Genomic DNA, 23,319 nt, shown 5'->3' on the forward strand with positions numbered 1-23,319 from the left:
GCAAAGGGATTGACTGCTTCAAGTTTAAGAACATTGAATTTGGGTTAGATGTTGAACATTTGAGGGACTTTGGAACAGATAATGCTAGCGATATGGTAGGCATAAATCGAGGCGTAGTAACTTTATTAAAGCAACATCAACCTAAAATCATTTTAGTTCCTTGCGTCTGCCATTCGATTCAATTGGGTGTATCATCTGCTTTGAAGCTACTTCCGAATGAAACTGAATTTTTGATTGCAGAAACATATAACTGGTTTTCTGGGTCCGCAGGTAGACAATGCTATATGCTGCCATAAACGAAGGACTCGAGCCATTGCAAATTGTTAGGGCACGCTCAACTCGGTGGTTGTCCATCGAGGTAGCCGTAAAAAGAGTGGCGAATCAATGGCTAGAGTTGAAAACCCACTTTGGTATTGCTGCTGTCGCGGATTCGTGCCATAAAGCAAAGCCTACTAAAAGAGGTCCAAACCATGAATAAGCTCTTTGAGAGCAACTCTGCAGATCCCCTTCAAATATTTAGTGATCTTAAGTATTTGCTTTCAACCCTCTGTTCACTTGTAACATTTCACTCAGACACTTTTGATCCGGTGTCCTTTAACGCCGTTATTGGTTCCTATGCCCAATTTTCATTACTCCTATGAGGACTTTTTAAAACCAAAGTTAATTATGCACATTCGCGAAAAATTATACGAGAAAACTGCCGTAGTTTCATTATAAAATTAATAGAGCAACTACGGCAACGGCTGTATAGTTATATAGACTCTTTAAAAGATATACATTTTTTTCTCTTTGTGGTCAAATGACTGACTTAACATTTTTTTTTTTTTTATATAACACAGATTGCATCTGTAAATTATTTTATTTATTTGTTATGAAATCGGAGTACAAATTAATTTAAATTTTTTGCTAGATAGTATATGAAATGTTTATACGGTAACACACCCTAGCTTTTATATGTACATATATACTGCAAGCAGTGAAATAGTTGTAGCAGTAGTAGAGTAATTGACTTTAAAAAATTTTTATAAAACACAGATTGCATCTGTAAATTATATTTGGAGTAAAAATTAATTTAAATTTTTTACTAAATGTATAAATGCTTAAAATGCGTTTTTTTTTGTCCATTTAGCTTCATTTCTGAAAAAGTTCTGGCAACACTGGTTACAACACACGCAATAAAGTCGGAAAAATTGGTAGGGTGCTCAATAAATGTATGCTTTTTTGAATTGTGCAAACTATGAATGACGAGCCAGCAAAACAAATAATGGCAACAATATGGGCGACGTTGTGAAAAAGTATACCTTTAACTCTCCAGTGTATGGCAGGACGCCTTTACTGTAAGGGCAAAGACGTGATATTTCTCAAACAAGCTGATTACAAGCCGATAAGGAATGCAATACCGAAGGACACAACGTAAAAGCCAAAACGATGCGATTGTATTTGGACTTTAATAGTTTAAAAAGTTAATAGCGAGGCACGGGGCCAAAATCCTGGGATTCAAGGGGTTGTGTAGCGCAATATATAGCTTCTCCAAGCCAATTGTCAACCTCACCTTCGAGCGGCGAATCCCGTTTCACTAACAGACGAGGCTCTGGTGACCCCAAGCTCCTCATGGAACTTGGGGGTGGGGAGGGAGGGATGGCCTGAAGGTTTAATGTGGCCATATAAATCGTTCCCGAGATGGTCGGGCTAGCACCTTAATGGTGCTGTGTTACCGGACCGTACCGGATATGTATCCGGCAAAGGACCATCACATCGATAACACTCCCCAAAGCCTTCGGGGTGTAGCCGTATCGCTACAACAACAACAACAAGCCAAACACGTTCTTAGTGAAATCTATACGCCGATTATAAATATGCATCAAATGTGCAAAAAATATTCATGAAATGTGCAAAAAATATGCAACAAATATGAAAATATACAAAAAGAAGGCAAATATGCAAAACACATCAGGGATATATTAGTCCTTCTGACACAAAACGTAACTTGGTCTGGGGTTCCTACGATCTCAAACAAAAACATGCATTTGCATACGAATCCGACCTCTGGTAATAACAATTTTTAACAAAAGCCTCATTTATAAAACATTCAGTACTAAATAGCTTTAAGGAGAGCCAAAGATATTCGTTACTTATGCGTCGTTTATTGTACTTTGGTGATTTATCACCTGTTCCTTGTATAATAATACAGGCCGACAAAATTTAACAAACACTCAGACCCAGAAACAAGACTATATATTTCCGAAGGTAGCTCTGGTTTTCGAGATATCCTAACCTAAAACTGCAAAAAAAAACCGGTTTTGCCCATACTTTAGGTTATGTAGCCCTGCAGATGTTTTCTTTCACCAAAATTAAAGGATGGCATCTTTAAATACAAGTCTTCTTCTTTCAAATGGCGTTGAATTTGCTCAAATGTCCTTTTTTTCGCTGAGATATCGCATTTTGAAAATTTCATGTTTCTAAATTTTCCTCGTTTCTAGGGGTTAGGGGATACGGGAGTTGATAGGTTATATGGTGGATGATGTGGTGAGTTAGCACACTTATGGTGTGAGACAAAATTTTAAGAAAAATAAGACTCAATTCAAGAAAATTAGTAATCGACTATATCACGTCTATGTTATCTCAATCGGTTTTCAGGTGTAGGAAAATTTAGAAATATGATATCTCAGCGAAAAAAAGTTGAGCAAACTCAACACCATTTGAAAGAAGAAGACTTGTATTTAAAAATGCCATCCTTTAATTTTGGTGAAAGAAAACATCTGCAAGGCTACATAACCTCAAATATGGGCAAAAACGGTGTTTTTTTTACAGTTTTAGGTAAGGATATCTCGAAAACCAGAGCTGATAGAGCAACTTTGAGGCCAGATTTCTATTCATCGCATCAAAATCCTTCTAAAATGTATAGTCCGGAATTTTGTTCTCGCGGATTTTTTTATTCCCGCAGAAAAATTTCTCCAATTCTTTTCTCCTAGGGACTAGGCGAATTCAGTACCAGGTGTTGTTATCCTAACAGCTGATTGCTTCTTTTTGATTATATTCCATACAGCGCCTTGTACTTTAATGTCAGTTAATCGAAATCAATTAAAATTTTCTTTTGAATTGACATTCTTCACCTGGTATGGATTCGCCTTGCCTAGGGAGAACAATAATTGGGAATAAAAGCTTCGAATTTTCGAAGTCAGCTGTTTTGTCAATTGAAATTTTGTTGCGCATTTCTATTTTTGTTTAAGAAATTTAGAAGTTTAATTATTGTTGCAAATTTTTTTAACAATGCACCGTATTGCATTTTATATGGTATTGCCTGAAATTAGTAATGAATTAGTGCCACAGCAACATCAACAGAGGAGCATGAGAAGAAGACGGCGCGAAAACACAAATCCCTAGAGTTGTCTGCTTCCATTCAGTAAAGCAATTTCTGGCGGCCAAACCGAGTTTAGTTCGTCTTTTGTCACATGAAAAATCTATTTAAACCTTCTTAAAAATCACTGCGCAATTTCTGGATGGCTGCATCAAATTTACTAAGAGCACTTCCGTTGCGTGTTGTCGACCTAAATAAAGAGTATTGTGGTAGAATATTCATGTATTTTACCAGAAACTTGTACAAATTAGGGGTTTTGCCTAAAAAAAAAACTATTTAAACTATTCCCTTTAATTTAATACATACTTTTCTCCATTAACCGGTTTTCGCTTTTTCGAACATTGTTCAGAATAAGAGGAAGGGGAGAAGTAAAAAAACTCGAAAGGATTTTTTATTTAGAATAATAGGAATTTAATAAGGGAAAAAACTTGCAAGGCAATTTTGTTTAGAATCGGGCTGAACAATAATAACTATAATAATAATAATAACAATAACTATAATAATAATAATAAAAATAGCAATTATAATAATAACGTACTTGTGGTTTCTTTCTTTGAGAGTTCTCTTTTTTCTGAGTAATTTCTGAATCCGATGTCAACTTTTCTTCATCACTTGTAACAACATTGTTTATTTCCATTTGGCCAGTGATCTATTAATATACACAAAGAGCAGGTCAAATAAGGCATAGATCTAAATTGCTTCATTGTTGTTGTCATGTTTAAAGCTAAATTTTTTAATATGGTAACTGGTATTTGTTTTGTTAATTTTTCCCCATTTAATTTTTGCGCGCACCCCCCACAAATCGTCATCCATCCCGCAGCTCCTCGCAACGGGATTGCTGCATAGGACGGTCACACTCTTGCCAGTGTGTCACGTACAAGAGATGGTTGCACCGCACGAGGTGTTCTGGGCTAGATCCCAACATCGGTCGATCCCCACAACAAGTACCCGCTGCTGCTCGCTTCCCACGGCGCCACTACCTTACACGGGCAGTCCAACCCATAACTGCAATCTCCGAGCATCAGCCTCTGACCCCGCTTTATCCCCCTATTTCCGGCACTAACACACGACTAGGTCAAAGAAACAGACTCTTAGCCCCTATCACCTGTAATGAACCAGGACGGAAATTGGGCCTTGGTGAGTCTTATTCCCCCCGAACATAGATCCTTAGGAACTCAACCATACACCAGGACACCCACCAATCAACCACCTGAGTTCTCCGAGTGCGTATAGGGTTTATAATACACTTCCACCTTGCGCACTTGTGTGTATTGAGCTTAGTATGCAACTGAAAATATTTGGATTTTTCAAATGCACAGTAGGCGAGGTGAAAAAATAATTTGATGAGTTTTTTAGAGTTTTGGAATTTGAATTTGATGTTATCGAACGGAAATAAGCGTGTTCATCTTATATGCAAATTAACTAACAAATTTTAAAACATATTTTATTTGTTAAATAAAATATTAATATAAACATTTACTAAAAATACGTGTATGTGTGTTACTCAATTAAAACGTAACATGTGTGTATATTGGTGCATAAATGCACGTAAGAAGACACTCTTTTTATGGAGACTTCATATGGCGACCGTGGGCCGGAGCCCTACAATGGCGGCCAAGAATGGCAAATTATTGAAAGGGAAATTTTTAAACATATAAATATGTGGATCTTTTAAACTATTCATTTACGAATTAAAAATGTAAAAAAAAAAATTAAAAAAATGGTAAAGTGATGAATTGATTTGCAATGTACATGTGGTGTGGTGATATAAGATTTTATGTAGAACACTGAATATCATCGTTAATTGAACATGATTGTTTTGTTTTTGCATATTCATGCAATAAAACTGAAAACCGTTTAACAATAAAAAAGTGTTCAAATTAATATGAATACTAAATGAACTTTCAAACGACGTAAAAAAAATTAAAAAAAGAAGAAAGAAAATGAACTTATTTTAAAATATATTTTATCATCATTATTTATCCGTAATAACAGTCACTTGTAAATAGCGGTGTGGCAAGATAAATTCACACATTTACATATGTACATATGCGGTATGCTGAAAATAATATTGTGTTTTGACAAATGTGGTGCGCTTACAGAAGCAGAGCAGAGAAAGAAAGCAGCAGAGCATTAACAACAACAGATAATAAACGAAAATGGAAGGAAGGAAGTAAATGAAAAGTATCAACAACAAATTGTATCTGCACAACAACGTCAACAACAGATTCAGCATTGACAACAGAAAAGCAACAAAAGTATCAACAACAAATTGTATCGCTACAACACATTAACAACAAATTCAGCATTTGGTAAAGCGCACATAGTGCGAAATATGTGGGTAAATATGTATTAATTAACATTTGTTTTTAATTGTAATTTATGTATCACCATACGCACTTTGATTAAATAAAAATTAAAAAAAATTTTTTTTATTATTCAAATCTTACATTATATCATATATATATTACACTATATAAATATATGTTTGGCATAGTGACAATTGGCCAGAGTTCGGCAAATATTAAAACATTCTGCTATGTGAATATGAGATATTCATCTTAAAGCATTTGCGTACGAAATATTAAATTTGATTAAAAATGGTGCGTCCATTATTCAACAATAAATAAACAATTTGACTAAAAACGGTGCGTCCGTGATGCAGTAATTAATTGAGAATTTTTATACAAAGTGGTGCATTCGTGAAATGTAGTCGTATATGTATATGAAGGTTTTTGGAATTATATTTTTAGATTTTGAAAATTTTATTTTCGTACAATAAATTACACGGAAATTCTTTCAATATTACAGTTCCAAAATTCAATTTAGATATAACAGTTTGATTTTGTTTTGTTTTTCTTTTACATGTACGATTATAATAGTCCACATACATCTTCAAATGCCACAATAGAATTTAGTGCTGCTAGAGATTCTTTATTTGAAGACTTTTTAGGGTTTAATAACACAAATCATTCTACACAAACTTCATCTTCTAGTTCGATTTCTAATTTTGACGTAACTTCAAATTCTAACTCTTACTTTACTTCTAATACTACTTCAAATTTTAAAGATTTAAATATGGCAACACTTGAGCAAAAGAAATCATTCATTAGTACTTGTGCCTCGATTATTCGACAAAACTATAGCGGTGATCCTTTATCACTTGCCTCGTTTATAGATAAAATTGATTTAATAGAAGATTTAACTGATGCATCTTTAACTCCTACATTTATAGCATTTTTAAAGTCGAAACTCGAAGGCAAAGCTCGCGAACCTCTACCAACGCAAATAGATTCGATTAGCCAGATTAAAGATGCATTATGTAGCAGAAATAGGCCAGATAACTCGAAGGTTGTTGCGGGTAAAATTGCGGCCTTAAGGGTAAACAATAATAATTTTGCTGATTTTTCAAAACAAGTAGAAGATCTTTCTGATTCGCTAGAACGCTCTTTGATTATTGTAGGTATGACACAGTCAAAAGCTCATGAGATGGCGGTTGAGCAAACTGTTACTGTTTGTAGGTTGAACAGCCGTTCAGATATGGTGGTCTATCCTTGCATCAACAACTTTTAAGGATTCTAAGGATGTTGTTGCTAAAATGATTACTGAGTGTGAACAGAAGGTAAAAGAGCGGCAGGTGTTAGCGTATCGGTCACGTCCGATAAGATCTAATAGTTTTCGCGGGAATTTTAGAGGTAATAATAATTTTGGATATAATAACAATTTTAGATTCAATGGTAATGCAACTAGACCTAACAATAATTTACATTTTCGAAATACTAATTATAATAGAGGCAATAATAGGTCTAATAATTACAACAACAATTACAATGGAAATAACAATCGGTCTGCAAATAACAGTAATTCAAATAATCAGCGTTTAAATAACAGAAATTCAGTCAATGTTCGTTCTTTAAATGCCGAAGCCCCTCAGGAGCGAACACTGAGGGAGCAGGTGCTATTGGATTAAATTCTTTTAAATCAATATATTGTCTAAATTTAAATTATTCTGACTTCATCGAAGTCAACTGTAGCGATTCTTATAAAATATGTTCTTTTCTTGTAGATTCTCAGGCAGATATTTCACTTATAAAAATTTCTAGTTTAGCAAGTGACGTAATAGTAGATAACAGTAATGTAATAAATATAACAGATGTAACAACAGACACAGTAACAACTTTAGGCACAGTTAGTACGAACATAGTAGTTTCAAATATGTTTTTTCCTCTGACTATTCATGTTGTTGATGACAAGTTTAATATTCCTTCGGATGGTATAATAGGAAAAGACTTTTTAAAAGCAAACAAATGTCGAATGATACAATAACGATAGGACTAGGGAAAGAAAGAGTTAATATTTCAATTTTGCATAGCACTTCAACAGATACTCTTGTAATTCCACCAAGATGTGAAGTTTTTCGTGTTTTTAGTTTGAATAAATCGGAAAATCCAGTTTTTGTCGATTCTCATGAACTTTGTAGTAGTAGTGTTTTTACCGCAAAATGTGTCATTGATACGAAAAATCCTATTTTAAAAATTATTAATACTACTGATGAGTGAAGTATGTTAAAAACTTCAATATTCAAACTGAGGACATAGAAAATTTTGATATCTATCGCATAAACGAAACATCTGTTGATTCAACACGCATAGAAGAGCTTAAGTCAGTTTTAGTAAAACAAATACCTTCGTATGTAAAAGATAAATTACTTGACTTATGTTTGAAATATTCAGATATTTTTGCTCTAAAAACATACTTAATGACGACTAATAATTTTTACGAACAAAAATTAAGACTAACGGACAAGACACCAGTGTACATAAAAAATTATAGATTTCCATATTCACAGCGTGCTGAAATAAATAAACAGGTTTATAATTTGTTAAACAAGTAAGGAAGGCTGACTTCGGGTGTAGCCGAACATTACATACTCAGTTGAGAGCTATGGAGACAAAATAAGGGAATATCACCATGTAGGAAAATGAACCTAGGGTAACCCTATTAAAGAGTATTTTAAGAGGGCCATAGTTCTATAGGTGGACGCCATTTAGGGATATCGCCATAAAGGTGGACCAGGGCTGACTCTAGAATTTGTTTGTACGATATGGGTTCAAATGAAAGGTGTTAATGAGTATTTTAAAAGGGAGTGGGCCTTAGCTCTATAGGTGGACGCCTTTTCGAGATATCGCCATAAAGGTAGAATTTGTTTGTAAGATATGGGTATCAAATGAAAGGTGTTAATGAGTTTTTTAAAAGAGCGTGGGCCTTAGTTCTATTGGTGGACACCTTTTCGAGATATCGCCATAAAGGTGGACCAGGGGTGACTCTAGAATGCTTTTTTACAATATGGGTATCAAACGAAAGGTGTTAATGAGTATTTTAAAAAGGAGTGGGCCTTAGTTCTATGGGTGGACGCCTTTTCGAGATATCGCCATAAACGTGGACCAGGGGTGACTCTAGAATTTGTTTGTACGATATGGGTATCAAACGAAAGGTGTTAATGAGTATTTTAAAAGGGAGTGGGCCTTAGTTCTATAGGTGGACGCCTTTTCGAGATATCGCCATAAAGGTGGACCAGGGGTGACTCTAGAATGCGTTTGTACAATATGGGTATCAAACGAAAGGTGTTAATGAGTATTTTAAAAGGGAGTGGGCCTTAGTTCTATGGGTGGACACCTTTTCGAGATATCGCCATAAACGTGGACCAGGGGTGACTCTAGAATGCGTTTGTACAATATGGGTATCAAACGAAAGGTGTTAATGAGTATTTTAAAAGGGAGTGGGCATTAGTTCTATGGGTGGACACCTTTTCGAGATATCGCCATAAAGGTGGACCAGGGGTGACTCTAGAATGCTTTTTTACAATATGGGTATCAAACGAAAGGTGTTAATGAGTATTTTAAAAGAGAGTGGGCCTTAGTTCTATGGGTGGACGCCTTTTCGAGATATCGCCATAAACGTGGACCAGGGGTGACTCTAGAATTTGTTTGTACGATATGGGTTCAAATGAAAGGTGTTAATGAGTATTTTAAAAGGGAGTGGGCCTTAGCTCTATAGGTGGGCGCCTTTTCGAGATATCGCCATAAAGGTAGAATTTGTTTGTAAGATATGGGTATCAAATGAAAGGTGTTAATGAGTTTTTTAAAAGGGCGTGGGCCTTAGTTCTATGGGGAGACACCTTTTCGAGATATCGCCACAAAGGTGGACCAGGGGTGACTCTAGAATGCTTTTTTACAATATGGGTATCAAACGAAAGGTGTTAATGAGTATTTTAAAAGGGAGTGGGCCTTAGTTCTATGGGTGGACGCCTTTTCGAGATATCGCCATAAACGTGGACCAGGGGTGACTCTAGAATTTGTTTGTACGATATGGATATCAAACGAAAGGTGTTAATGAGTATTTTAAAAGGGAGTGGGCCTTAGTTCTATAGGTGGGCGCCTTTTCGAGATATCGCCATAAAGGTGGACCAGGGGTGACTCTAGAATGCGTTTGTACAATATGGGTATCAAACAAAAGGTGTTAATGAGTATTTTAAAAGGGAGTGGGCCTTAGTTCTATGGGTGGACACCTTTTCGAGATATCGCCATAAACGTGGACCAGGGGTGACTCTAGAATGCGTTTGTACAATATGGGTATCAAACGAAAGGTGTTAATGAGTATTTTAAAAGGGAGTGGGCATTAGTTCTATGGGTGGACGCCTTTTCGAGATATCGCCATAAACGTGGACCAGGGGTGACCCTAGAATTTTTTTGTACGATATGGGTATCAAACGAAAGGTGTTAATGAGTATTTTAAAAGGGAGTGGGCCTTAGTTCTATAGGTGGACGCCTTTTCGAGATATCGCCATAAAGGTGGACCAGGGGTGACTCTAGAATGCGTTTGTACAATATGGGTATCAAACGAAAGGTGTTAATGAGTATTTTAAAAGGGAGTGGGCCTTAGTTCTATGGGTGGACACCTTTTCGAGATATCGCCATAAACGTGGACCAGTGGTGACTCTAGAATGTTTTTTTACAATATGGCTATCAAACTAAAGGTGTTAATGAGTATTTTAAAAGGGAGTGGGCCTTAGTTCTATGGGTGGACGCCTTTTCGAGATATCGCCATAAAGGTGGACCAGGAGTGACTCTAGAATTTGTTTGTACGATATGGGTATCAAATAAAAGGTGTTAATGAGTATTTTAAAAGGGAGTGGGCCTTAGTTCTATAGGTGGACGCCTTTTCGAGATATCGCCATAAAGGTGAACCAGGGTTAACTCTAGAATTTGTTTGTACGATATGGGTATCAAATGAAAGGTGTTAATGAGTATTTTAAAAGGGAGTGGATCTTAGTTCTATAGGTGGACGCCTTTTCGGGATATCGTTATAAAGGTGGACCAGGGTTGACTCTAGAATGCGTTTGTACAATATGGGTATCAAACGAAAGGTGATAATGAGTATTTTAAAAGGGAGTGGGCCTTAGTTCTATAGGTGGACGCCTTTTCGGGATATCGCCATAAACGTGGACCAGGGGTGACTCTAGAATGCGTTTGTACAATATGAGTATCAAATGAAAGGTGTTAATAAGTATTTTAAAAGGGCGTGGGCTTTAGTTCTATAGGTAGACGCCTTTTCGAGATATCGCCATAACGGTGGGCCAGGGGTGACTCTAGAATTTGTTTGTACGATATGGGTATCAAATGAAAGGTGTTAATAAGTATTTTAAAAGGGCGTGGGCCTTAGTTCTATAGGTGGACGCCTTTTCGAGATATCGCCATAAACGTGGACCAGGGGTGACTCTATAATGTGTTTGCAAGATATGGGTATCAAATTAAAGGTATTAATGAGGGTTTTAAAAGGGAGTGGTGGTAGTTGTATATGTGAAGGCGTTTTCGAGATATCGACCAAAATGTGGACCAGGGTGACCCAGACCATCATCTGTCGGGTACCGCTAATTTATTTATATATGTAATACCACGAACAGTATTCCTGCCAAGATTCCAAGGGCTTTTGATTTCGCCCTGCAGAACTTTTTCATTTTCTTCTACTTAATATGGTAGGTGTCACACCCATTTTACACAAAATAAGAGTAACGTTCCTGCCAAATTTCATCATGATATCTTCAACGACTGCCAAATTACAGCTTGCAAAACTTCTAAATTACCTTCTTTTAAAAGTGGGCGGTGCCACGCCCATTGTCCAAAATTTTACAAATTTTCTATTCTGCGTCATAAGTTCAACTCACCTACCAAGTTTCATCGCTTTATCCGTCTTTGATAATGAATTATCGCACTTTATCGATTTTTCGAAATTTTCGATATCGAAAAAGTGGGCGTGGTTATAGTCCGATATCGTTCATTTTAAATAGCGATCTGAGATGAGTGCATAGGAACCTACATATCAAATTTCATTAAGAAACCTCAAAATTTACTCAAGTTATCGTGTTAACGGACGGACAGACGGACGGACATGGTTCAATCAAATTTTTTTTCGATACTGATGATTTTGATATATGGAAGTCTATACCTATCTCGATTCCTTTATACATGTACAACCAACCTTTATCCAATCAAAGTTAATATACTCTGTGAGCTCTGCTCAACTGAGTATAAAAATGATTTAATTGAAGGAAGTTGTTCAAATTATAACAGCCCATTGATTTTAGTACCGAAAAACGACCCAACTAGACAAAAAACATATCGAATGTGTGTAGACTTTAGAGCAGTCCATAAAAAACTTATTGCAGATAAATTTTTTTTGGCACGTGTTGATGATATTTTGGATAACCTTGGTCGAGCTAAATATTTTTCAACTTTGGATATTTTCTCGGGCTTCCATCAAATTCCATTACATAAAGATTCGAGAGATATAACATCATTTAGTACAGATCGTGGATATTTCCGTTGGAAAGTTTTACCATTTGGACTAAATGTTGCTCCTAACTCGTTTTCAAGAATGATGTTAATAGCATTTTCCGGCATTGCACCTAATCAAGCCTTTATGTATATAGACGATATTATAGTCATTGGATGTAGTGAGACCCATCATTTAAAAAATTTAGAGAAAGTTTTTGAGACATGTAGAAAGTTTAATTTGCGGCTTAATCCTAATAAATGTAATTTTCTTAGATCTGAGGTAACATTTTTGGGGCATAAATGTTCAGCAAAGGGTTTGTTACCCGATGATTCAAAAATAGAAGCAATTAAAAAGTATCCTAAGCCGCGTGACAAAGACGCAGTTAGAAGATTTGTTGCATTTGCAAACTATTATCGGAGATTTATACCTAAATTTGCTTGTTTAGCGGCACCTTTGAATCGTTTGAGTCGGAAAAATGTTGAATTTAATTGGGATACCTCGTGCGAGCGGGCATTTGAGAAACTAAGACAAAGTTTAATGTCTCCAAAACTTTTGCAATATCCAGATTTCACTAAAGAATTTCTAATAACAGTTGGTGCTTCGAAAATTGGGTGTGGTGCGATATTAAGTCAAGAGCATAATGGTAACGATTTACCAATTTGTTTCGCTTCAAAAGCATTTAGCAAGTCTGAACATAATAAAGCAATTATCGAATTAGAACTTTTGGCAATATATTTTGCAGTTAAGCAGTTTCGGCCATATGTTTATGGTAAACACTCTATAGTTATATCAGATCATCGGCCGTCAGTTTATTTATTTAATATGAAAGATCCTACGTCAAAATTGTCTAGAATACGTTTAGAGTTATCTGAGTATAATTTTACTATAGAGTATATAAAAGGTAAAGCAAATGTAGGTGCAGATGCTCTTTCTCGTATAACTATAGATGAGTTCAAAAATTCGACAAAACATATATTGGCAGTACAAACAACGTCAATGACAAAGAAAAAAGAGGAAATACAGATACAAAACGATAACCGGCAAATACAGACAGAAACATTACAAGTTTACGACAAATTTGCTTATAATTTTTCAAATAAAATCCCGAGAATAAAGTCGAATATAAATTATGATAAGAATGGTGATATTAGTAATATAAAAATATGTGCGCACTTAAAACATGAAAAGCTCGAGCTACTTAATTTTGAGATTGTTAACAAAATAGCGAATTTAGATGAGCTACTTTTGAGGCTGGAACGTAATGCCGGCAATCACAATATTAGGAATATTGAATGGCAGAAAGATGATAATATTTTTCATCATTTTACTATTGCAAATTTTAAAGAAACCGGGAATAAAATTTTAAAACATTTAATAATTATATTGACAGAGCCAGTAGAGACGGTAAGAAGACACGAAATTAAAACTTATGACAGTTTATCATAATGATCCAATATCAGGTGGTCATTGCGGAAATAAGAAGTTAAACGCGAAAATACGTAAAAAATATTTTTGGAAAAATATGACACGCGATATTGCTAAATTTGTGAAAAATGCCTGTTAAACAAAGTTAAGCCCAAAATAAAAGAAAATATGGTGCTTACACCAACACCTTGCAAGCCTTTTGATATAGTTATAGACACGATAGGACCTTTGCCTGAGTCGAATAATGGGAATAAGTTCGCAGTTACCATTATGTGCCCCTCACTAGGGTAGGCACCTTGTCGTTGGTGTGAGGGCTTAGCCGAACTCCATAGCGCCCGACTATGAGGCGGAGCTGTTTAGGACTGACATCTACGCCGTTTCGCCTCATAGGAGGGCGGCGGGATGTCGGTGACCAAGAACTGCCAACCCCCTAATCCAGGGTGTTATGCGGACCGTGCCTATTGGACGATTTGCAGCCAGGGGATAAATTCGGCTGTATTCGAACGGAGCCTTCCCGATACCGGGCCATCTCGGGAAGTAGTTATGGCCTTACCGCAGTAAGGGGCGCTGCTGTGGCGGACGGTTCTTTCCCCGTATATAATACTGGACCGCTGAGCCCGCCTTGTCGGGCAGGTGGTCGTACGACCAAGATGAACAACTCATTACCTGAATGTAATAAGGAGGATGTAAAGAGGAGGACTGAGTCGCAATCCAAGGACGACAAATACGAATTAAGCGATGCGTCGGACTCGGGGAGCGAGAGTAGTGCTGATTCAATGAACTCCGTGTTGGAGAAGCACACAAATGAAAACGGAGTAGAAGAGTGGAGAAGGGTACGGAGCAGAGGAAGTAAAAGAGCTCTCTCGCAGTACCGTGCAGCACTAAGAATTGTACAACGCTTGGGAGCAGTGGTCGACCCAACAGAAGTGGAGATCGAGCGCTTGGAATGGGCCCATGAAGCGGTAGAAGTAGGTCGAAGGCAGTTCAAAAGGTTTGCTGCGAGAAACCCTCGGTTCTGCAACCGGTACGAGGAGGAAGAAGCGTCGAATGGCAGAATGAAGAGGCAACGTTCGGCAGAAGGCGACAAGCCTGCTTTCAAGAGGCAGAAAGGACCCAGTCCTAGAGCCGCGAGGCAGGGCAGTCGCATAGACAAGACAAGTAGGCCCAAAGCTGTAAGACAGATGGGTTCCAATAGCAAGGTAGCAACTACCTCGAAAGCTGCCAGTCAGAGGGAAGTTCCAACTACGGAAGTAGGAGATAAGCCAAAGGGAGATAACGCTAAGACTCCGGCTTTCTCGGAGGCGCTAAAGGGAGTTAACGCGAAGACTCCGGTGTTCTCGGAGGTTCCAAAGGGAGATAACACTAAGACTCCTGCTTTTCCCGAGAAGATGAGTGATGTGGCAAAGCAGTCACTGACTGTGGCGCTGGTTGATCGTAGCAGTCCGTTCGGACAAATGACTACTGAAAGGTGGAGATCTGTGGAAAGGGAGCTTATTAGCTTAATGCTTAAGATGATGCGGGAACAACCAAGTAAGCCCCTTCCAACCTTTGATTCGGGGGGATGGTATAATGGTGTGAAGATGATAGCGTGCGACAACATCGCGAGCCTGCGGTGGCTGGAGGAAGTCGTTCCAAACCTCCAAAGGCAAGGCACGAACGCGCGGTTTGAGGTGGTGGATAAAGCGCAAATCCCCACGGTACCAAAAGTTAAGGTATGGATACCATGCGTGATGAAGTCGGAGGATACACTGCGACTTCTGCAGAATCAGAATCCGAACATACCGACACAGGATTGGAAGGTACTTACTGTATCTCGGCCTACCGAGGATGGTCAGTTCTACATCTTCCAAATAAACAAGCAGGCGGAGGATATTTTGTACACGCAGCTTGGCAAAATGTCCTTTGGCACTGGCAAAATTTACATGCGACTCAGGAAAAGAAGTCCCGAGGATAAAAATCCTAACACGCTGGAAGTGGGCGAAGTCGAAAAGGACCTCAGAAGCCTAAGGGAAAAGAGACAGGTGGAGGTCCCCGACGTCACCACGAACGTGCTAGAAGAGGACCAACCGCTAAATGGTGCTGTGACTCGCACAGAGGAACACACGGCACAACATTCACGAGGGGCTGAAGGGGGCCTCGCATACTCTAAACCAAAAGGGCAAGAGGAGGACGACGACGTCAAGACGAAGGTGCTGGAGGGGGACAAACAGCCCAATGGTGCTGCGAGTCCTACAGATAAACCTCCAACACAGTAAAGTGGCGTCGAGCGAACTCCTCCTAACCCTTGAGGAGGGTTCGTTTGACGTGGCGCTGATCCAGGAGCCGTGGCTCTCATCGGGAGGAAAGGTTTCTGGACTTAGCGCGCGCGGGCTTGGCGTTTACTACGCACAAACGGAAGGACGGGTGCGAGCTGTAGTAATGGTAAGGAAACAGCTGCATTCATATATGCTGCCTAATTACACCACCGAGGATCTCGTAGCGGTGGCCGTTGAGCAAAAGAATAAGCAGGCATTTATCCTGGCGTCCTGCTACATGGCCCATGCTGCGGAGGTTCCACCGATGGAGTGCAAAAGGCTAGTACAGGAGGAAGGGCGCAAAGGGCGGTTGGTCATAGGCGCAGATGCAAATGCGCACCACAATGCGCGGGGAGGAGCACATATGAACGAGAGAGGCGAATCTCTATTTTGTTACATCCTGCAAACCAATTTGCAGATAGCCAACAGGGGAAATGTTCCTACATACATTGGTCCAACATCCAGCAATGTTCTGGATATTACATTGAGCTCCGAGCGTGATATATCAAGGTATGATTGGATGGTTCTCGATAGACCATCCTTCTCCGACCATGCGTATATAAGCTTCAGCATCCCACTAAAGAGGGTAGAGAAGGGAGGAACCTTTAGAAACCCTAGGGCAACGAATTGGACTAAATTCCAGAAACATGTAGAAACGAAACTGGGACAACCCAAAGAGGTTGCTAATGTAGAGGAACTGGAGGAGTCGAATGAATTCCTAACAAGGACGCTTATGACTGCGTATAACAAAGCTTGCCCTCTAAGAAGATTCAGAGGAAAAGCAAAGCCGCCATGGTGGAGCAATGAGCTCAGTCTTCTAAGAAGACAGGTAAAAGAAATGTTTAAACTCGCAAAGACCGCGGAAAGCGAAGCGTGTCGGGACGAGTACAGGGATCTACTGAGGATCTACAAGCGTGAAATTACCAGGGCGAAGAGAAACTCATGGAAAAGTTTCTGTACGGACATAGAGTGCTCCAGTGAAACAGCACGGTTGAAAAAAGTCCTAGCAAAGGGAAACAAAGTCCAGGGACTAATAAAGAAAGAGAACGGGGAATGGTCACGTGATAGTGAGGAATCCCTCGAGGTGCTTCTCGATACACATTTCCCATCGGGAGACGGTTTAGAAGAACCAGCAGACATCACTCACACTTCGATCACGGAGCTAGTGGTGCCGGGCTTGGTGACCGATACCAAGATCGAGTGGGCAGTGAAGACGTTTTCTAAGTTTAAATCGCCGGGCCCAGATGGTATATTCCCGGCCATGCTACAAGTCTCAAGTAGGGCGGTCGTGGAATGGCTTAAAATAATATTCAATGGGTGCATAAGACTGAATCATGTACCGCACTCTTGGAGAACTGCTCGTGTAGCTTTTCTACCAAAGGCGGGGAAGATCGGTCACGTGTATCCCAAAGACTATAGACCCATTAGCTTAACATCATTTCTGCTCAAAACCTTTGAGAGGCTGATAGATGTGTACATAAAGTCCAACGTGGATGAAAAGCTGCTCTCCACAACACAGCATGCGTACACCAAAGGCAAGTCGGTAGACACCGCATTGCATAGGGTGGTAATAAGCATAGAGAAATCCATGGAATATAAGGAGTATGCTCTAGGAGTCTTCTTGGACATTGCCGGGGCTTTCAATAATGTTGCAAAATGGGCGTTATGGATGGTCTTAATTACATTAAAGTACATCCTGCCTTAATCAGATGGATCGGCTGCATGTTAAATTGCAGAAAGATTACATCACAATGGGGATTGTACGAGGCCACGAAATCAGTGGACAGGGGCACGCCGCAGGGAGGGGTGCTATCACCTCTGCTGTGGACACTGGTCATCAACCAACTGCTCAAGCAATTCGATGAGGGACCCGTAAAACTTACGGCTTACGCAGATGACGTTGCAATTGTCATAAGTGGAAAATGCCTTCCAACGATTAGTTCTTTGATGGATCGGGCGCTTCGGGATATTCATACCTGGGCATCTAATGTCGGGCTGAAAGTCAATGCGGAGAAGACGGATATGGTCTTGTTTACAAAGAGGTACAAGGTCCCAAATTGGACCAGGCCTAAGTTAGGAGCGGTGACCTTACAGGAGAAACCTTGCACAAAATATCTAGGAATCATCCTAGACAGTAAGCTGTCATGGAAGCTCAACTTGGAGGAGAGGGTCAAGAAGGCCTCAACGGCACTCTATGCATGTAAAAGAATGCTGGGGTGTACGTGGGGCCTATCGCCCTCTCTTTCTCATTGGGTTTTTACAGCGATTGTAAGCCCTATTCTATACTATGGAGTTCTTGTTTGGTGGAAAGCCACACAAAAAACAACATACCTCAAAAAATTAGAGGGGGTATGCAGACTATCGATGCTTTGCATTACGGGAGCCCTGAAAACAACCCCGACGGCTGCACTGTATGCCATTCTGCACATTCCACCTGTAGACCTGGTAGCAAAGAACAAAGCGTTAACGACCGCAACCAGGCTCGATGCTTCGGGGCAGCTTGAGCGCCGACCATATGGCCATAGTAGTATAGCGTCCTCAGTCACAAGACGAACAGACTACATGATTCCCTACCTGCACTTTGAGGGAGATCTTAAGGCCACAATAGAGGTGGACGGTTGGCGCAAGGGTGCGCAAATGGCGGACGAGGCGATACATGTGTACACCGATGGTTCCAAAATAGTGGAAGGAGTAGGGTCTGCGGTATACTGCGCTGATCCGGAATTAAGCAGATCCTACAGGCTGCCGGATTACTGTAGCGTTTTCCAAGCGGAAATATTAGCCGTAACCAAAGCAGTAGAAACCCTGAAAGAGAATAGCTTAAGCTGCAACCGTGTTAACTTTTATATTGTCAGTCAAGCAGCAATTAAGGCAATAATCTCGCATAGCACAGCATCTAAATGCGTGTTAGAGTGTAAGCAGTCTCTGGAGAGAATCGGGACAGGGAGAAGCATACATCTATATTGGGTCCCAGGGCATATGGGAATAGATGGGAATGAAAAAGCGGACGAATTAGCTAAAAAGGGCGCATCCCTTGAAGCTTGCTCCGTAGACGTCCCAATTAGATTGGGCGAGATTAAGCGAATGCGAGAGGTGCACATGATCGACCAAGCAGAAAAGGCGTGGGTTCAAGCGCGGGGCTGTAAAGTGTCGAAGATTATGTGTAGGTCTTACAACCTTAGACTAACACAGTTGCTTCTATCATTAAAAAGAGAGGACTGTAGACTCATGACGGGTATTCTGACTGGACACTGCCTTCTGGCGTCGCATACCTTTAAATTAGGCTTGGTCAGTGATAGCAGGTGTAGGAAGTGCGGGTTGGAGGAGGAGACGATCGAGCACGTTCTGTGCTCGTGCCCTGCACTTGCCAGGCTAAGACTCCAGATATTAGGAGTGATACAGCTGTCAGATCTAGAAGCAGCAAGTGGCTTAAGTCCTAGGAAGCTTCTAGTATTTGCCAAGAGGACGGAGTTATTTTATAACATAGATCCTGGTTTTTGATAGGGTTTTTCAGTTTGGTCGTTAAAACAAACTTCTGGTAACACTACGGACTCAATCAGTCTATGTGAGGTCCTCATGGACCGGCCAGTTCAACCTACCTACCTACCTACCATTATGTGCGGTTTAAGCAAATATTTAGTTACAATAGCTATTCCAGATAAGAGCGCAAAAACAGTTGCATCTGCAATTTTTGAAAGTTCTATTTTAATTTATGGAATAATGAAATCTATTAAATCAGATTTAGGTATTGAATTTAAAAATGAAATTTTTGCGGAATTGACTAAACTTTTGAAAATTGAGCATAATTTTTCAACACCTTATCATCATGGAACTGTTGGTACTATTGAAAGGAATCATCGTGTATTTAACGAATATTTAAGAGCTTACCTTGACGATTCATTTCCCGAATGGGACGTTTATTTAAAATATTTTACATTTTTGCATAATACAACAACAAGTACTGTTTTTGATAATCTATTTACACCCTTTGAATTAGTATTTCGTAGAAAAGTTACTTTGCCAAATGAGTTAAAGAAGGAAAATATAGATCCAATTTATAATGTTGAAAATTATGCAAAAGAGGTAAAATATCGTATGCAAAAGTCACATATACTTGCAAAAGAATTAATTAATAAACATAAAATTAGAAATAAAAATGTTTACGATAAAACAGCAAAACCTTTGACTATTAATATAAATGATAGAGTTCTAATAAAAAAAGAACCTAGAGATAAACATGCAAAAATATGTATATCAGGGCCCCTACACAATAACAAAAATTGATGGAGTTAATGTAACAGTTCTTGACAGGGATGCACCTTAACCTTAAGCTAATCGTTTATCAAAAAATTTCCACCGTTTCGTTGAAACACTTCGAAATATTATCGATAAAGAAATTATCAAGATAAATTGTATCTCGTTTTTAACCGAAACGAAAAGCTTTCGTTAACGTTAAAAACGTTAACAAAAACGTGATACTTTATGTTTGAATTGTGCTGGCAATGCTATAGCCATGGTGAAGCCGTAACATCGTAACAGCGAGCGGACATACACACAAACTCCATGTAATTTGTTTGTGTAATTCGTTGGTGGTAATGTCAAAAATACTCTGAGAAATATTCGTGCTGTCAAAATTCATGAGAAAAGTTGCAATCAGCTTGGCTGATGCTTTCACCTTTAATGACTCCGCCCTCAATCAGCTTAGTCAGCATAGTTTGAAATTAATAATCAACATAAACGATTTGATTTCGTTTTGATATGGCAGAAAACGAAACAAAATCATTTCGTTAATTTGACGTTCTTAACGTTAATAAACGAAACGAAATGACTTTGTTTCGTTTATTAACGTTAATTATTGTAACAAAATGATATCGGTTCGTTGGTTAAGCATGCCTGGTTCTTGATGACAAAAATAAGAAAAGGAAAATAGTTCATAAGAATAGACTATATAAAATAAAATAAATATTTATATATGTACTTGTAAAATAAAATATTTTAAATTAACTTTAGTTAGATTTAGTTTTAAATTAGCAAATAATCAAAAGTTAATTTATTGAAACACAATTTAATTTATAATCTAATAATTTAGCAACTAATGTCTAGAATATAAGCTATTAATTATTAGTAATAATTTCATTTAATTTATTAATTTTTAATATTGATATACACTTAATTATTAGCAATAACTTAATTATTAGCAATAAATGAATTATTAGTATTAACTTTATTATTAGTAGAAATTTAAAATAGTAATAACTTTATAAGTTAGTTAATAAGATTTTCCAACTAATTTTTTTGGTTAATTTGCATTTTTATAGGCAAGAAGGATATGGCAAAACTGATCATTTTGTCACATCCTTCTTTTCAAAAGGAGGGTGATATAATACACTTCCACCATGCGCACTTGTGGGTTTTGAGCTTAGTATGCAATTGAAAATATTTGGATTTTTCAAATGCATAGTAGGCGAGGTGAAAAAATAATTTGATGAGTTTTGTGGAGTTTTGGAATTTGAATTTGATGTGATCGAACGGAAATAGGCGTGTTCATCTTATAAGCAAATTAACTAACAAATTTTAAAACATATTTTATTTGTTAAATAAAATATTAATATAAACATTTACTAAAAATACGTGTGTGTTATTCAATTAAAACGTAATATGTGTGTGTATTGGTGCATAAATGCACGTAAGAAGACATTCCTTTTATGGAGTCTTCATAGGTTCAAAGAGCGGGTACTCTGTTTGCTATTACCAGCTAGTCTTCAGCGAATGAGGGTGGGAGCTTGCTCATTCACTGGCTTTTTTTCGGCTTCACATAAAAATGTCAAACAGAGATTTAAAAAATATGTATTTGGGCTAAAAAGGGTTACATTTGCTAAAAATTAAACTTGCCTAAACCTTACCAGATCCTACAAACACAAAGTTACCAACCTGCCTATCGCCGTCGTCATACCATTTTCCTGGGTTAAACCCTTCCGGCCGCGCCTTGGAAGGCTGAAGGTGTGTTGCCCTTCCGTCATAACCCACCCAACCTGCTAAAGAAATCATATACGTTTGCTCTTTTTAGCCCAAAAGAATACCTACCATTGCCTCAGCAAGCAACTATAAAAAAAAGATTTACACCATCATATCCATTTTAAAATTCTCAACTTAAATTTATTACAAAAATGAATTTCCGATCCCTGATTTCATTCTACACAACTTACTACTCAATATACATAGAGATGGGAAAGGCGTAAATGCCCAAATTGGTTATATATTGTAACGAATTTAGTGAAACTCCGCTTATTTTACACCTTCTACTAACGTTCGTATCGCTAAACTGTTGAATAAATAACTCCAATATTCAATAATGCGGCCGCCGTGGTGTGATGGTAGCGTGCTCCGCCTATCACACCGAAGATCCTGGGTTCACGCCCCGGAAAAAGCAACATCAAAAACTTTAGTACAGGTTTTTTCAATTAGAAGAAAATTGTTCTAAGCGGGGTCGCCCCTCGGCAGTGTTTGGCAAGCACTCCGAGTGTATTTCTGCCATGAAAAGCTCTCAGTGAAAACTCATCTGCCTTGCAGATGCCGTTCGGAGTCGGCATAAAACAAGTTGGTCCCATCCCGCCAATTTGTAGGAAAAAAATTGGAGCACGAAGCAAATTGGAAGAGAAGCTCGGCCTTAGATCTCTTCGGAGGTTATCGCGCCTTATATTTATTTATTATTTTTTTTTTTTTATTTATTCAATAATGCAAAATGGTCTTTATTAGACTACTTTTAAAGTACTTCACAATAACACTTATACTTCGCAACCAATGGCGTGCTTAAATCAAACTGATTCCTTACTACCTGCTTGTGCTAATTTTATACTCTCTGCCCAAGTGTCTAGACGTTTCTTCTTCTAGAATTCTCTACCTGTTCACCAGCCCTACGCGCGCGTATTTGTAGTGTGTAACCATATGCGTGTGTATATGTGAGTACTACTTCGCTGATGATGATATGCGTTTGTGAGTATCTCTCTGCTGCTTGTATGTATGTGTGTACATGATGATTAATGTGTTTATGTAGCTTGCTTTAAGGTTTTTGTGTTGTGCACTTATCTAGTGATGTGAATATTCGTCACAATATGGAAAAAATGGGTAAATACCTAAATATTTACCCAAAAGAAGGGTAAAAATAATCTTTTGGTAAATATGGGAAAGAAACACACAAATTCAGTCAAATGTACCCGATTTGTAATGTATTGGTGGGTAGTTATCCATTGCGCTATCGGTTGAATTAGTTTTATCCAGGGTTTTTAATATATCTTTACCCGATTATGCAGTTGCCCAAATTTTAGTTAACGCAGTAAAAATTTTAAGTCAAAAAAGAGGCCGAAACCAATGTATTTCCCTTCCTGCTATAGAATCCTATATGATGCT

The 23,319-nt window shown here is 38.3% G+C and overlaps 1 protein-coding gene across 7 annotated transcripts in view; it reads right to left on the bottom strand.

Moving 5' to 3' along the window:
- The window catches only part of LOC137249768 (zinc finger protein 34-like), a 155,392-nt gene that overhangs the window by 107,678 nt on the left and 24,395 nt on the right, over positions 1–23,319 (bottom strand). For 6 of the 7 annotated variants that reach the window (XM_067781655.1, XM_067781653.1, XM_067781650.1 and 3 more), the window contains one exon: positions 3,897–4,007. The exons of the other annotated variant lie outside the window; for it this stretch is intronic. In XM_067781655.1, the coding sequence (XP_067637756.1) occupies positions 3,897–4,007 (111 nt within the window). The remainder of the gene's footprint in view (positions 1–3,896; positions 4,008–23,319) is intronic. 7 annotated transcript variants of the gene reach the window in all.

This window comes from Eurosta solidaginis, chromosome 4 (genome assembly GCF_040869045.1).
Source record: "Eurosta solidaginis isolate ZX-2024a chromosome 4, ASM4086904v1, whole genome shotgun sequence".
In the NCBI taxonomy this organism is placed as follows: Eukaryota; Metazoa; Arthropoda; class Insecta; order Diptera; family Tephritidae; genus Eurosta; species Eurosta solidaginis.